General features: G+C 44.7%; 1 protein-coding gene across 2 annotated transcripts in view; it reads left to right on the forward strand.

The window, feature by feature from the left end:
- LOC309361309 (putative helicase senataxin) overlaps nt 1–13,064 on the forward strand; it is a 267,706-nt gene that overhangs the window by 208,429 nt on the left and 46,213 nt on the right. For both annotated transcript variants that reach the window (XM_081896197.1, XM_081896196.1), the window contains exons 16-21: nt 1,617–1,732; nt 2,365–2,436; nt 3,446–3,598; nt 7,368–7,475; nt 8,598–8,785; nt 10,572–10,664. In XM_081896197.1, the coding sequence (XP_081752323.1) occupies nt 1,617–1,732; nt 2,365–2,436; nt 3,446–3,598; nt 7,368–7,475; nt 8,598–8,785; nt 10,572–10,664 (730 nt within the window). The remainder of the gene's footprint in view (nt 1–1,616; nt 1,733–2,364; nt 2,437–3,445; nt 3,599–7,367; nt 7,476–8,597; nt 8,786–10,571; nt 10,665–13,064) is intronic.

The following is a 13,064-nucleotide window of genomic DNA, read 5'->3' on the forward strand; positions in this document are numbered from 1 at the left end:
TTGTAATGTTAGTAGACCCATTGAAATCAATGGAGCTGTCTGGCACTGGATATTGTTATAAAGATTGGGTGTCACCCCCCCCCACTCTGCTAAGCAGTAGCAAAATTCTAGGTGGTGTTCCAGGTGCTCACCCAGGATCTGTGTTCCTTTGAGAATCAAGGTGCGGCAGAGGCTTGTGTAGCTTTAAGAAATATGATTTATTCACATATTTACACCTGAGTTTAGATAAAGGGAGTCCAGATCTTACAGCATGGTCATCTCAAGAAGGGCGTGTTCCCTGTTCTCCCAGCCTGCCTGCTCAAGATGGAACTTTCTCTCTCCGCCTCCCTTTCTTCTTCCCAGCACATGTTGCTAAAGGCACTCTTTTCATGTCACCTCAAATACCTTCTAAATCCCTGGTTACTGTTCACACCTCAGGACAGTGGGGAAGGACAGCTCTCTTGCATTGCCAATGGCCCTTAATGGCCCTGTATGGTTCATCATGCGAAAGGCGGAGCTGGATGAATCCCTAGCTGGAATTAAGATTGCCGGAAGAAATATCAACAACCTCAGATATGCAGATGACACAACCTCGATGGCAGAAAGTGAGGAGGAATTAAAGAACCTTTTAATGAGGGTGAAAGAGGAGAGCGCAAAATATGGTCTGAAGCTCAACATCAAAAAAAGAAGAAGATCATGGCCACTGGTCCCATCACCTCCTGGCAAATAGAAGGAGAAGAAATGGAGGTAGTGAGAGATTTTACTTTCTTGGGCTCCATGATCACGGCAGATGGTGACAGCAGTCACGAAATTAAAAGACGCCTGCTTCTTGGGAGAAGGGCAATGACAGGCCTAGACAGCATCTTGAGAAGTAGAGACATCACCTTGCCAACAAAGGTTTGTATAGTTAAAGCTCTGGTTTTCCCAGTAGTGATGTATGGAAGTAAGAGCTGGACCATAAAGAAGGCTGATCGCCGAAGAATTGATGCTTTTGAGTTATGGTGCTGGAGGAGACTCTTGAGAGTCCCATGGACTGCAAGATCAAACCTATTCATTCTTAAGGAAATCAGCCCTGAGTGCTCACTGGAAGGACAGATCCTGAAGCTGAGGCTCCAAGACTTTGGCCACCTCGTGAGAATAGAAGACTCCCTGGAAAAGACCCTGATACTGGGAAAGATGGAGGGCACAAGGAGAAGGGGACGACAGAGGACGAGATGGCTGCACAGTGTTTTTGAAGCTACGAACATGAGTCTGACCAAACTGCGGGAGGCAGTGGAAGACAGGAGTGCCTGGCGTGCTCTGGTCCATGGGGTCACGAAGAGTCGGACACGACTAAATGTCTAAACAACAACAACTGTTTCTTAATGGCCATAGCTTGGCTAGGTTGTTTTGCATAGGCTAGCCCAGGAATTCCTCTGCAGCTTGTATATTCCCTTCATATCCCAAATAATCAAAACCTTACCATTTATTAATTTCTAGGGATCCCCCCACCATATAACAATATAACAGTATAAACCCACAGTTTAATGAATGTCAGAAGCATTGAATTTCAGTGTGAGAATGGTAAGCAACCAAAGTTCCATTTTGAAAGTGGGATATAAATTTCTAAATTAAAAGCATTTGGTTGGATTCCTTAGGCCGAGCAGCCCTTGGGAAAGATCAAGACATCCACAAGCGGAAGAAAGAGATAGATCAACGACTGGATGCTCTTTCTTGCCAGTGTGCTATAGACGAAAGCCAAAGCAAAGAGAAGGTACTTGTTAGTTGCCATGTGCAATTTGACCAGGATTATTATATCCTACTCAGTCTGTCCGGTAGGCTATGGTCTGAAACTGTAGTTCAGACAGGCTCTTCAGTTAAAAGTGTGAAGGCTTGGAGGCACAGCGGATGGGCCGAAACCTGATGTGGGGTAGTGGGGAGACACATGTTTTACTTGCTCAAATGCTCAGTCTTCAGTTAAAGTGGGGATCAAGTAGCAGGGAGGCTGTTCAGAACTTTTTTCTTTTCTTTCCGTAAGCAGCCCTATATTGAGTCAGAAAATAGATCCATCTAGCTCAGGCTTCCTCAAGCTCGGCCCCCCCAGATGTTTTGAGACTACAATTCCCATCATCCCTGACCACTGGTTCTGCTAGCTAGGGATCATGGGAGTTGTAGGCCAAAAACATCGGGAGTGCTGAGGTTCAGGAACATTGACAGGCAGCAACTCTCCAGGGTTTCAGACAGGGTTACCTGGCAGCCCTACCTAGAGATACCATTGAGGATTGAATCTGGGACCTTTTGCATCCAAAGTAGATGCTCTACCACTGAGCTATGCCCTTCCCCATGATTGGTTGAGTATTCATGTCAAAAACGAGTAAATTCCCACCCACCTCATCTTTCTTTCAGAAACAACAGTTAGAGCAGGAAACTCGCAGGCTTGCAGAAGAGAGCAAGAGGCTCACTGTTCAACTGAAGGAGGTATGAGTTTCATCAGTAAGATGCTCTTAAAAACAACCTTGGTGAACTGCTTCATCTCATCATGCAAAAAAGTGCTTGTGTCTTGGATTAGCTCCAGCTAGGAAATCAGAATATCTCTCCTGTTAGTACAGATCACTGATTGTGCTGCTACTCTGTTGCACATCAGCCACGTGCCATTATCTCAGCCAAATCATAGACTAGGGTTGCCATAGGTCTGGGAAATCCTGGACATGTCAACTTTTGTTGGGCCAACATGCCCCCCCCCCGGGGGATTTTTACATTTTAAAGGAAATGTCTGGGTTGGGGGGGGGCTGGTTTGCTTGTTTGTTTGTTTGTGTTTGGCTTGGGCATGGGAGGCTTGGGCGCTGGTGGCTTTCTCCCACTTCCTCTTTCAGCTCTATGGACTGTATACAATTAATTTTTACCCATTTAGATTAATGAGCCTAATGGGCTCGTCATGTTCATTCACTGGATTGGATACAACCCTATGTGCTTTCCAAGCTGGGTTAGGGTAACTTTCCTCACCACCTCATGCCATAGAAGGTGAGGCTGTGGCTTGGTGGGCACCGAGAGAAATTCTAAGGGGCACTGTTGCATTCCTGAGCACCACATGGGTGAACACATACACCTTCATACGGACTCTAAGCAGGTATTTGGCTGTGTTTATCCTGAGTCATAGGAGCATTGGGAAGCTGCTTTATACTGAGTCAGGCCATTGGTCACTATTGTTTGCCCTATCTGGAGATATTGGCGATTGAAGCTGACACCTCCTGCATGCAAAATGGGTACCCCTTCACAGAACTATGGCCTGTCATTTTAGCATCCAATCCAGTTCTTCTTCTAAAAGCAGCTGACTTCATCTTCAACCACAGACTGAGCATGGACTTGTTTTGGCTGCCTGACCATGGCTGCTGTTGCAAAAACAAAACAGGCAGCTGAAAGAAAACTGGTCTCTGTCTAAAAATTAGGTGCTCTTAAAAAGGAAGTTCCTGGCTCTTGTGTTTCCCAGGTTTGTGGGCGATCGCAAAGCGACATGAAAACGAACATCATCCTGGAGTCTCACATCATCTGCTGCACATTGAGCACCAGTGGGAGCAGCCTGCTGGGTGCAGTATTCCAGCGGCTGGACTGTGATCCTCTGAGCTGCGTCATCGTGGACATGGTTAGTGGGGGATATAGGCACTACAGTAGCAAGGGGATATTTGGGGCAGGAGGATGGAGGGTGTCTTTAGTACCTTTTACAGATTGCAGAAACAGCCCTGTTCACTTTGGCTGTCTTGTTTTGTATTTATACAAATGTTTCCCCACCACCAGCACCCTCTTCTGACATTAAAAGCCCTCAAGGCAGCTTTTTTTGTTTGATGTGTTTTGACTGTTTTTAGTGGTGTTGCCTGCTTTTTTCCTCTTTTTTATTTCAAGGCGTGCATAGGTGGTTTGCCAAAGGGGGGGGGCAGACGGGGGAGTCAGATCATTGCCAGTTTTTCTTTTGTGAAATAAGTATTTTCTTGTGTCCTTAACTGTTACTTACCGTATTTTTCGCTCCATAGGGCGCACCGGACCATAGGGTGCACCTAGGTTTTTTTTGGGGGGGGGGGAATAAAGGGGAAAAAATATCCCCCCCCCCCCAGCTCCAAAGAGCAAAGAAGCCAAGACAGCGAGTGGGATCCATCCTGCTGGCTGTCTTGGCTTCCTCTTTAGCCACGTGCAACCTCTCCAGCCGGGAGAGGCTGTGCGCGGCTTCGTTTTTAGCCGTGGGGCTGGGGCGGGGGAAGCCCCCAAAACAGGTCCAGGAGCGGCGGCAAGATTGCACGCAACCTCGCCGCCACTCCCGGAGCTTGCGGGGCTGGGGGCAGGGGAAGCTCAAGCTTTCCCCGACCCCAGCCCCCAGAACAGACAGCTATCCGCAAGCCTTCCGACCGCAGCGGGAGTTCCCGCCGGGCTCCGAAGGCTTGCGGATAGCTGCCTGAAGCCGGGGGAGCGCAGCGGGAGTTGGCACTGCGCTCCCTGGGTTTCAGGCTGCAGGCTGCTATCCGGCTTCAGGCAGCTATCCGCAAGCCTGCATTCGCTCCATAGGAAAGCCTGCATCCGCTCCATAGGAAAGCCTGCAAAAGCCTGCATTCGCTCCATAGGACGCACACATATTTCCCCTTCATTTTTGGAGGGGAAAAAGTGCGTCCTATAGAGTGAAAAATACAATAGAATTCCAAATATGCCCTTGAGCCCAAAAAGGTTGGGGACTCCTTAGGAACATAGGAATGTGCCTTATACTAAATCAGACCATTGGTCCATCTTGCTCAGTATTGTCCACACTGACTTACAGCAGCTCTCCAAGGTTTTAGGCAGGAATCTCTCCCAGCCCTACCTGGAGATGCCAAGGACTGAACCTGGGACCTTCTGCACACAAGACAGCTGCCTTCTGGAGGACATCATGTCAGCTACCCATGAGTAGCCTTAGGCAAGCCCCTCTCTGCAAGAACCTTTTACATAATTACAGAAAGCTCTTTGAATGCTTATGGAAAATCGCTACATAAGTACTAAATAACATTTATGTCAGCGAAGCAGCTCCAGTCAAGCTCTAAGCCTGGGAGGCCATGAACCACTTGATCCAACCAGATGATCGCCTGCTAATTCACCTGACCAGCCTAACCCTAATAGCATGTCACAGTGGGGAAAGCATCTCACCTAAATCCCTGATTGGCACTTGTTCTGTAGTGGTTGGTACTGTGGGCCTGGTGTGTGCATGAAGACAAAAAGAGAGAAAGAGGAGGCAAGCTGCTGTGCTTACTGATTAAATGTATTTCTACTGTTGCTGCTCTATACGTTTCAGAGTACATAACTCCCTTCAGGAGCTTTAAATGCTTACAAATTCCTTAGACCCAGAAACACACTCTTCTGTAAACCTGAGCTCAGAAAACAGCTCTGAATAATCTGCGAAGCAACCTTTTTTTCTTTCTGCACCTCTACAATGAATCAGGTTTACAGTTTGCTGTTGGGGTTTTTTGGTTTTGTTTTTTTAAAACTTTAATCAGTAAGCACAGTAGCTTGCCTCCTCTTTCTCTGACCCTGGGCCTAATCACTACATTGAAAGCCTTCCTTTTGCTGTTCATCCAGCCCAAGCATGTTGGTGCTGAGCAGCATGCCCCTCATTGAAAATTCTTCCAGAGGAGTCATACCCAAAGATACCTGGGGCAGGAAGGGGTGAGCATGGAATTTTATAGAACTATATTAACAGCTTTATAGAATTATATGAACAGCTGTAGGCTGCCAAGACACGCTTCTCACCTGACAGCCTGATGCCTAAATTAAGTGTCCGCATTATAAATGTAGGCCATCAGTTGAAAGCACTCGGTCTTCAACCATGCAGGTTCCCAGTTGTACCATTTAGCGAAAGTTGACACCATCCCTAGCCCTGGTCATGAGTGCTTTGCACATTTTGAGGGTGGAAATTTTGAGTTCGATGCCTAGGTAACTTAAATCTCAAGTTGAAGAAGCTGCTGCCACCCTTTAAAAACAAAAACAGAAAACCCCCCACACACTTCAGAATTCAAAACAAAAAAATTCCTTCCAGTAGCACCTTAAAGACCAACTAAGTTAGTTCTTGGTATGAGCTTTCGTGTGCATGCACACTTCTTCAGATACACTGAAACAGAAGTTACCAGACCCTTCTATATAGTGAGAAGGTGGGGAGGGGTATTACTCAGAAGGGTGGTAGGAATGGGTGATTGGCAGATAGCTGTGATGAGCCTGTTGACGACTCTTAGGGACTGCAATAGGTCTTACAGGAAAAAGCAAGGGGTGAGAAGGTGAAAAATGGCTTTGTCATGTATAATGAGATAAGAATCCAATGTCTTTGTTCAGACATGGTTTTAAGTTTGGTAATAAGTTGCAATTCAGCAGCTTCTCTTTCCAGTCTATTTCTGAAATTCCTTTGTAGTAAAACAGCTACTTTGAGATCTTGTATAGAATGTCCTGGGAGATTGAAGTGTTCTCCTACTGGTTTCTCTGTCTTGTGATTCCTAAACCAGAGCCTGCAATAAACCCAGACGCCAACTTTGCTGCCACATACACCTGGACAACACCATTACTGGCCCCAACAACATCACACATACCATCTCGGGACTATTTAATTGCTCATCATCTAACATTGTGTATGCCATCAAATGCCAACAGTGTCCTTCAGCTCTCTATATTGGACAAACAGGCCAAACCTTACGCCAAAGAATAAACGGACATAAATCTGACATCAGGAATCTGAAGAAGTGTGCATGCACACGAAAGCTCATACCAAGAACTAACTTAGTTGGTCTTTAAGGTGCTACTGGAAGGAATTTTTTTGTTTTGACTATGGCAGACCAACACGGCTACCTATCTGTAACTTCAGAATTCAGTTGCTGTAGTCCAGGGGTGGCCAACTCCCAAGAGACTGCGATCTACTCACAGAGTTAAAAACTGGCAGTGATCTATCCCATTTTGGGGGGTTCAGCCAGTGTTCTACTAGTCTTGTTTGCACGCTAACATTAAGATGTGTGGTTTAGCATTATGTGATACAGCTTCAGTTGATGCAACTTGTCGTTCCAACATTTTTGGAAGGCACCAGCTGGGGTGGGAAAGCTGAACTATATCAAAGTAATCATACAGGGAAAGCAAATTGTATTGAAGTTGGAGGCAACCAAATAAATGTTGGAGAGCTAGGAATTTATTTTTTTTAAGCAAGATCCTTGAGTAGCTCCCTGCTATGGATTGGATCGAAAGATCCTGGCCTCTTCCCTTCCACCCCAGACTCCTGAAAACTGGATCCAGAGGGTCAGGGGAGGCTATTATGTCAGAATGGATGAGTTGCAGATGTGGTATAGCAGGATTTGATACAAGGCGACTTGTGCGGCGAGATCTTATCTCTCTCATTTAAACTGGTCCCTTTGTCTTTTTAAAAGGCCATGCAAGCTTGTGAGGTTGAAACTATCATCCCACTCATTCATGGCTGCAAAAAGCTGGTCCTGGTTGGAGACCCAAAGCAGCTCCCTCCTACAGTTAAATCTATGGTGAGTATGTCAACAATTAAGGTGTTTTGACTATCCCAGAAAAAAGTTGTAGAGCTGAAAACTGACAGGCTGTTTATAAGCATCTAATGACCCTGCTTTTGGCATAAATAAAGTAAAACTTCTATCAGGTCCTTAATGGTGTATGAGCTGCCTACGGTGAAAATGATTCAATTAGTTTATCTGATCAAATTATTTACACAATTCTGCGAGTTTCTGTGAAATCGGCCTGTGTGATTACCATGTTAGTAGACAACATCCCTTTGGGTTAAAAAGAAGTGTATATACCAAGTACTGTTTTTCTGGGAGACACTCCAATGGCTGGTAGGGCAGAGGCAAGAGTAGATAGGGCCAATGCTTTAAGAATGTAATTTTTTATATGTATATCAAGGGATATTCCCATAGCAGTAGTCTTTGAGAGACTTTTATTTTTCTCAAGCACCACCATTTCTCTTAGTTCTGATATGCTGCAAAGAGCATAAGGAGAGGGGAGAAGTTCCTGCACCCTCTTACGCTGCCATCTTTCCCACTTTCAAATAAATAAAAGATTGGGTTATTTTGTGGGACTGCTTCCCAAGCCTCTTGGGTAGCCCAGAATAGTTCACTCATTCCTAATCTCTAGTTCAAATACAGGTGAAACTCGGAAAATTAGAATATCGTGGAAAAGTTCATTTATTTCAGTAATTCAACTTAAAAGGTGGAACTAATATATGAGATAGACTCATGACATGCAAAGCGAGATATGTCAAGCCTTTATTTGTTATAATTCTGATGATCAGCGTACAGCTGATGAAAACCCCAAATTAACAATCTCAGAAAATTAGAATATTAAATGAAATCAGCAAAACAAGGATTGCAAATAGAGCAATATTGGACCTCTGAGACATGAGACCGAGCAATGCAGAAGAGCTGAAGGCTGCTATTGAAGCATCCTGGTCTTCCATAACACCTCAGCAGTGCCACAGGCTGACAGCGTCCATGCCACGCCGCATTGAGGGGCCCAGACCAAGTACTGAGTACATATGCATGCTTCTACTTCTCATCTCTTGTTCTTTAATTGTTGCTGCCTGTGCTTAACCCATTCCCTGAAAGTTTTACTCCTCCTCCCCTCCCTTGCTTTGGCAGAAAGCTGAGGATTACGGCTACAGGCAGTCTCTGATGGGCCGACTCTGCAGACACCTGAATGGGCAAATCCAAGAAAAACACAGTGACAGGCTTCCAGTCCTGTGCTTGAGGACTCAGTACAGGATGCACCCAGAGATCTGCCTCTTCCCTTCCAATTACATCTACGACCATGCCCTGAAAACTGACCGGTGTGTAGACATCTTACTAATTTTTTTACCTTGCCTCAAGGCAACAGGCATTTCATGAAAAGGTGACCTAAGTGTGGACATCGGTTCCATATTACCCTGGAATTTTGGCTGGTGGTCAGGGATGGTGGGGGTTGTATTCCAGCAACACCTGGAGGGTCCTGCTTTAGCTCATCGTATCTGGTGTGTTTGTGTGAATGAATGTACTTGCTCTGACACTACTGGTGAGTACTTAGTTGAATGAAAATTCTGTGCATGATCATAGGCCTCAAACCTGACTCTTTCCAGCAACCTAATTTGATACTTTAATTTTTTTCTTCCATTCTAACCACTTTCTTGTTCTTTCTTTTTTAATATACTGTATATTAAAAATGATGGTGTTAAATTCCATCCATGTACAATTTTTAGTGAACGTTCCCTAATAGTTGCTGACAGAAATGTATATGGTGCTTTTGTCCATAAATTGTTCTGTTTAACCTCTTCAGTGTTTATATCCCAATTTAATTCCCACCAGCTTTTTAGATTTTGTTGGGGGCAAAATTGGTTCTCAATAAGTGTTTTGTATAAAAGGGAAAATGGGACACAGGTGGCGCTGTGGGTTAAAGCCTCAGCGCCTAGGACTTGCTGATCGAAAGGTCGGCGGTTCGAATCCCTGCTGCGGGGTGCGCTCCCGCTGCTCGGTCCCAGCGCCTGCCAACCTAGCAGTTCGAAAGCACCTCCGGGTGCAAGTAGATAAATAGGGACCGCATACCAGCGGGAAGGTAAACGGCGTTTCCGTGTGCAGCTCTGGCTCGCCAGAGCAGCGATGTCACACTGGCCATGTGACCCGGAAGTGTCTCCGGACAGCGCTGGCCCCTGGCCTCTTAAGTGAGATGGGCGCACAACCCCAGAGTCTGTCAAGACTGGCCCGTATGGGCAGGGGTACCTTTACCTTTACCTATAAAAGGGAAATGCTATTATTATAATAAGGAACTAAGTACAAATAGATTATTAATGTATTAAAGGGAAAAAATAAGGTTAGAATATGTTAAGCTAAATTACAGGACAGAAAACAGAGGAAGATGGAAAGGAATTGCTGAAACAGTTAATTGAAGTGGAATACAAAAAGGGAGGTGTGAGGAAACAAGTGAATGAAAGATAAGATATTGAAATTATTGGATGTGTTTTAAATTGTGTTTGTTTTGTTTTGTTAATTCAATGTTTTAGTGTTAGTGTTATGTAGTGTTTTTGTTTTTGTATTGTATTGTATTGTTTTGTTTAATTCTTTTTCTTTCTTTTGTAGTCTTTAAACTGTTAATAAATATTATTTTAAAAAAATAAAAGGGAAATGCTATCTCTTATTACTATATTTTCATATTCTGTTAGTTTACTTGTAGCTTCATTTTTAATCTGTGTATTTGTAAGAAATGATCTCGGCTGATATCCTAACAGCCATGAAATTTGATTATTTTCTAAACGTACTTGCATTTCTGCTATTGTAAGAGGTTATATAAGCCTCTGGATTTTTCTGTATAAGCCTCTGGATTTTTTGCCCTTCCACTGCTATTCGCTGAATATGTTTGTCATGCTGTTTGAATATTCCCCTTCATGTAGAAAACGATGACATCAGGGAGAACAGTTTCTGTCATCCCCCACACCACCTCCCTGACATGCTAGTTTTCTCTATGTGGGGAACATCATGTGAATGATTATGTGACGGATAGTGTTTCCTCCTGCAGTGAAGAATTGAGCAAATAGACCTCAGCACACTGCTTTTTAAAAGCTATTATGATTTCTCATTGCATTATAGATGGACAGAAGAGAGCCGATTCTCTTTGGAATGGCCCTTCCTACCGTACCTCCTCTTTGATGTTTTGGATGGCCAGGAAGAACAGGAGAGCAAGTAAGTTTTTCATTTATTTGCTTTGTGAATTTGTAGTCGCACTTTTCAAAGTGGCTAGCAGGAGTAAAATAAAGAAACAAAATTTAAAATCCCACATACAGCCAACACTGTTTTTTATGAATTACATTTGTTAGCTGCTTTTTACACAAACAAATCTCAAAGCAACTTAACAGATAAAAACAATGAAAACTTAAAACACAATGTGTAATTTCATACACTTCTATCATGTTGCCTGTTTTCTAAAGTAAAAAGTCCCAAATGCTGCCACCTTTCCTCATAGGGGAGTCACTCCATCCCCCTCATCATTTGGGCTGCCCTTTTCCTGAACCTTTTCCTTTTTGAGGAGGCGACCAAAACTCTACATAGTATTCCAAATGCAGTCTCACTGTAGATTTGTGTAACTGCATTGTGATGTTGGCAGTTTTATTTTTCGTTGTTGTTTAGTCGTTTAGTCGTGTCCGACTCTTCGTGACCCCATGGACCAGAGAACGCCAGGCACCTCTGTCCTCCACTGCCTCCCGCAGTTTGGTCAGACTCATGTTTGTAGCTTCAAGAACACTGTCCAACCATCTCGTCCTCTGTCATCCCCTTCTCCTTGTGCCCTCCATCTTTCCCAGTATCAGGGTCTTTTCCAGGGAGTCTTCTCTTCTCATGAGGTGGCCAAAGTACTGGAGCCTCAGCTTCAGGATCTGTCCTTCCAGTGAGCACTCAGGGCTGATTTCCTTCAGAATGGAGAGGTTTGATCTTGCAGTCCATGGGACTCTCAAGAGTCTCCTTCAGCACCATAACTCAAAAGCATCAATTCTTCGGCGATCAGCCTTCTTTATGGTCCAGCTCTCACTTCCATACATCACTATCACTTCCATACATCACTAATTTTTCACTCCTTTCCTAATGTTCCCTAGCATAGCATTTTCACAGCTGCCACACACTGGCCATCTAATCCAGCCCTCAGAAAAAGCTAAAGAGCCCTGCTTAGCCCCCCACCCCAAGGGTCCCTCTCTCATCCTGGAGTAAGGAGCTCATGGCTGGTCTGCAATCTCTTACCATCCCCACCCTGAGCTATGAGAGTTGGGAGTCCCAACAAAAGGTGCACCACCCCTGATTTAGTCCTGAACTCTATTGTAGGACAGGAATGGGGAAACCTGTTTCCCTCCCAGAGGTGCTGTTATAAACCCAGATTGTTGCTGGACTACAGGTATATGGTGTCATCCCTGCTACATTTGAAAGGTCTGCTGTGTGGTGTGGAACTCTGGCTTGGTGGACAATTTGGGTAACTTGTTGTTGTTGTTGTTGTTGTTGTTGTTTAGTCGTGTCCGACTCTTCGTGACCCCATGGACCACAGCACGCCAGGCACTCCTGTCCTCCACTGCCTCCCGCAGTTTGGTCAAACTCATGCTGGTAGCTTCAAGGACACTGTCCAGCCATCTCGTCCTCTGTCATCCCCTTCTCCTTGTGCCCTCCATCTTTCCCAACATCAGGGTCTTTTCCAGGGAGTCTTCTCTTCTCATGAGGTGGCCAAAGTATTGGAGCCTCAGCTTCACGATCTGATCTTTGGGTAACTTACCTGCCACAGATTGATTTGAACAAGAACATAAGAAGAGCTTGCTTGCTGGATCAGGCCAGGATCCCATCAAATCCCCCACCCTGTCCTCACAGTGAGCAACCAGATGTCCCAATGGGAAGGCTGCAGCAATCATGATCTGGTGTTTTCCCACTTTCCACCACAATAAGAGCATGTGGCAGCTTTTGTGGCCATGTTCTCCTTAGCTGTTGGTGGGTGGGCACACTTAAGAGTTTTTTAAAAAGCTAAGATTGAAGCAATCTTTGAGGTCATCTAGCACTGTTCAGGGCACAAATATAAGATGGGGGACACCATCTTATATTACTAACAAGGCATTGTTAGTAGTATGTGTCTTAGTAGATCACAAGCTTAACATGAGTCAGCAGTGTGATGCAGCAGCAAAAAAATATAATGATCTTCTAAACTGCATCAACAGAAGTCTAGTGTCCAGATCAAGGAAAGTAATAGTACCACTCTATTCTGCCTTGGTCAAACCACACCTCGAATATGATGTCTCGTACTGGGCACCACAATTTAAGAAGGGTGATGACAAGCTGGAACATGTGCAGAGCAGGGTGACCAAGATGATCAAGGGTCTGGAAACCAAGTTTTATGAGGAACCATTGAGGGAATTTGGTATGTTTAGCCTGGTAAAGAGGAGACTGAGAGGAGATATGACCGTCATCTTCAAATATTTCAAGGGCTGTCACATGGAGGATGGAGCAAGCTTGTTTTCTCCTTCTCTGGAGGGTAGGACTCAAACCAATGGCTTCAGGTTACAATAAAGGAGACTCCAACTATATACCTGGAAGAACTTTCTGACAGTAAGAGCTGCT

This window comes from Podarcis melisellensis, assembly GCF_964234715.1.
Source record: "Podarcis melisellensis genome assembly, chromosome: W".
In the NCBI taxonomy this organism is placed as follows: domain Eukaryota; kingdom Metazoa; phylum Chordata; class Lepidosauria; order Squamata; family Lacertidae; genus Podarcis; species Podarcis melisellensis.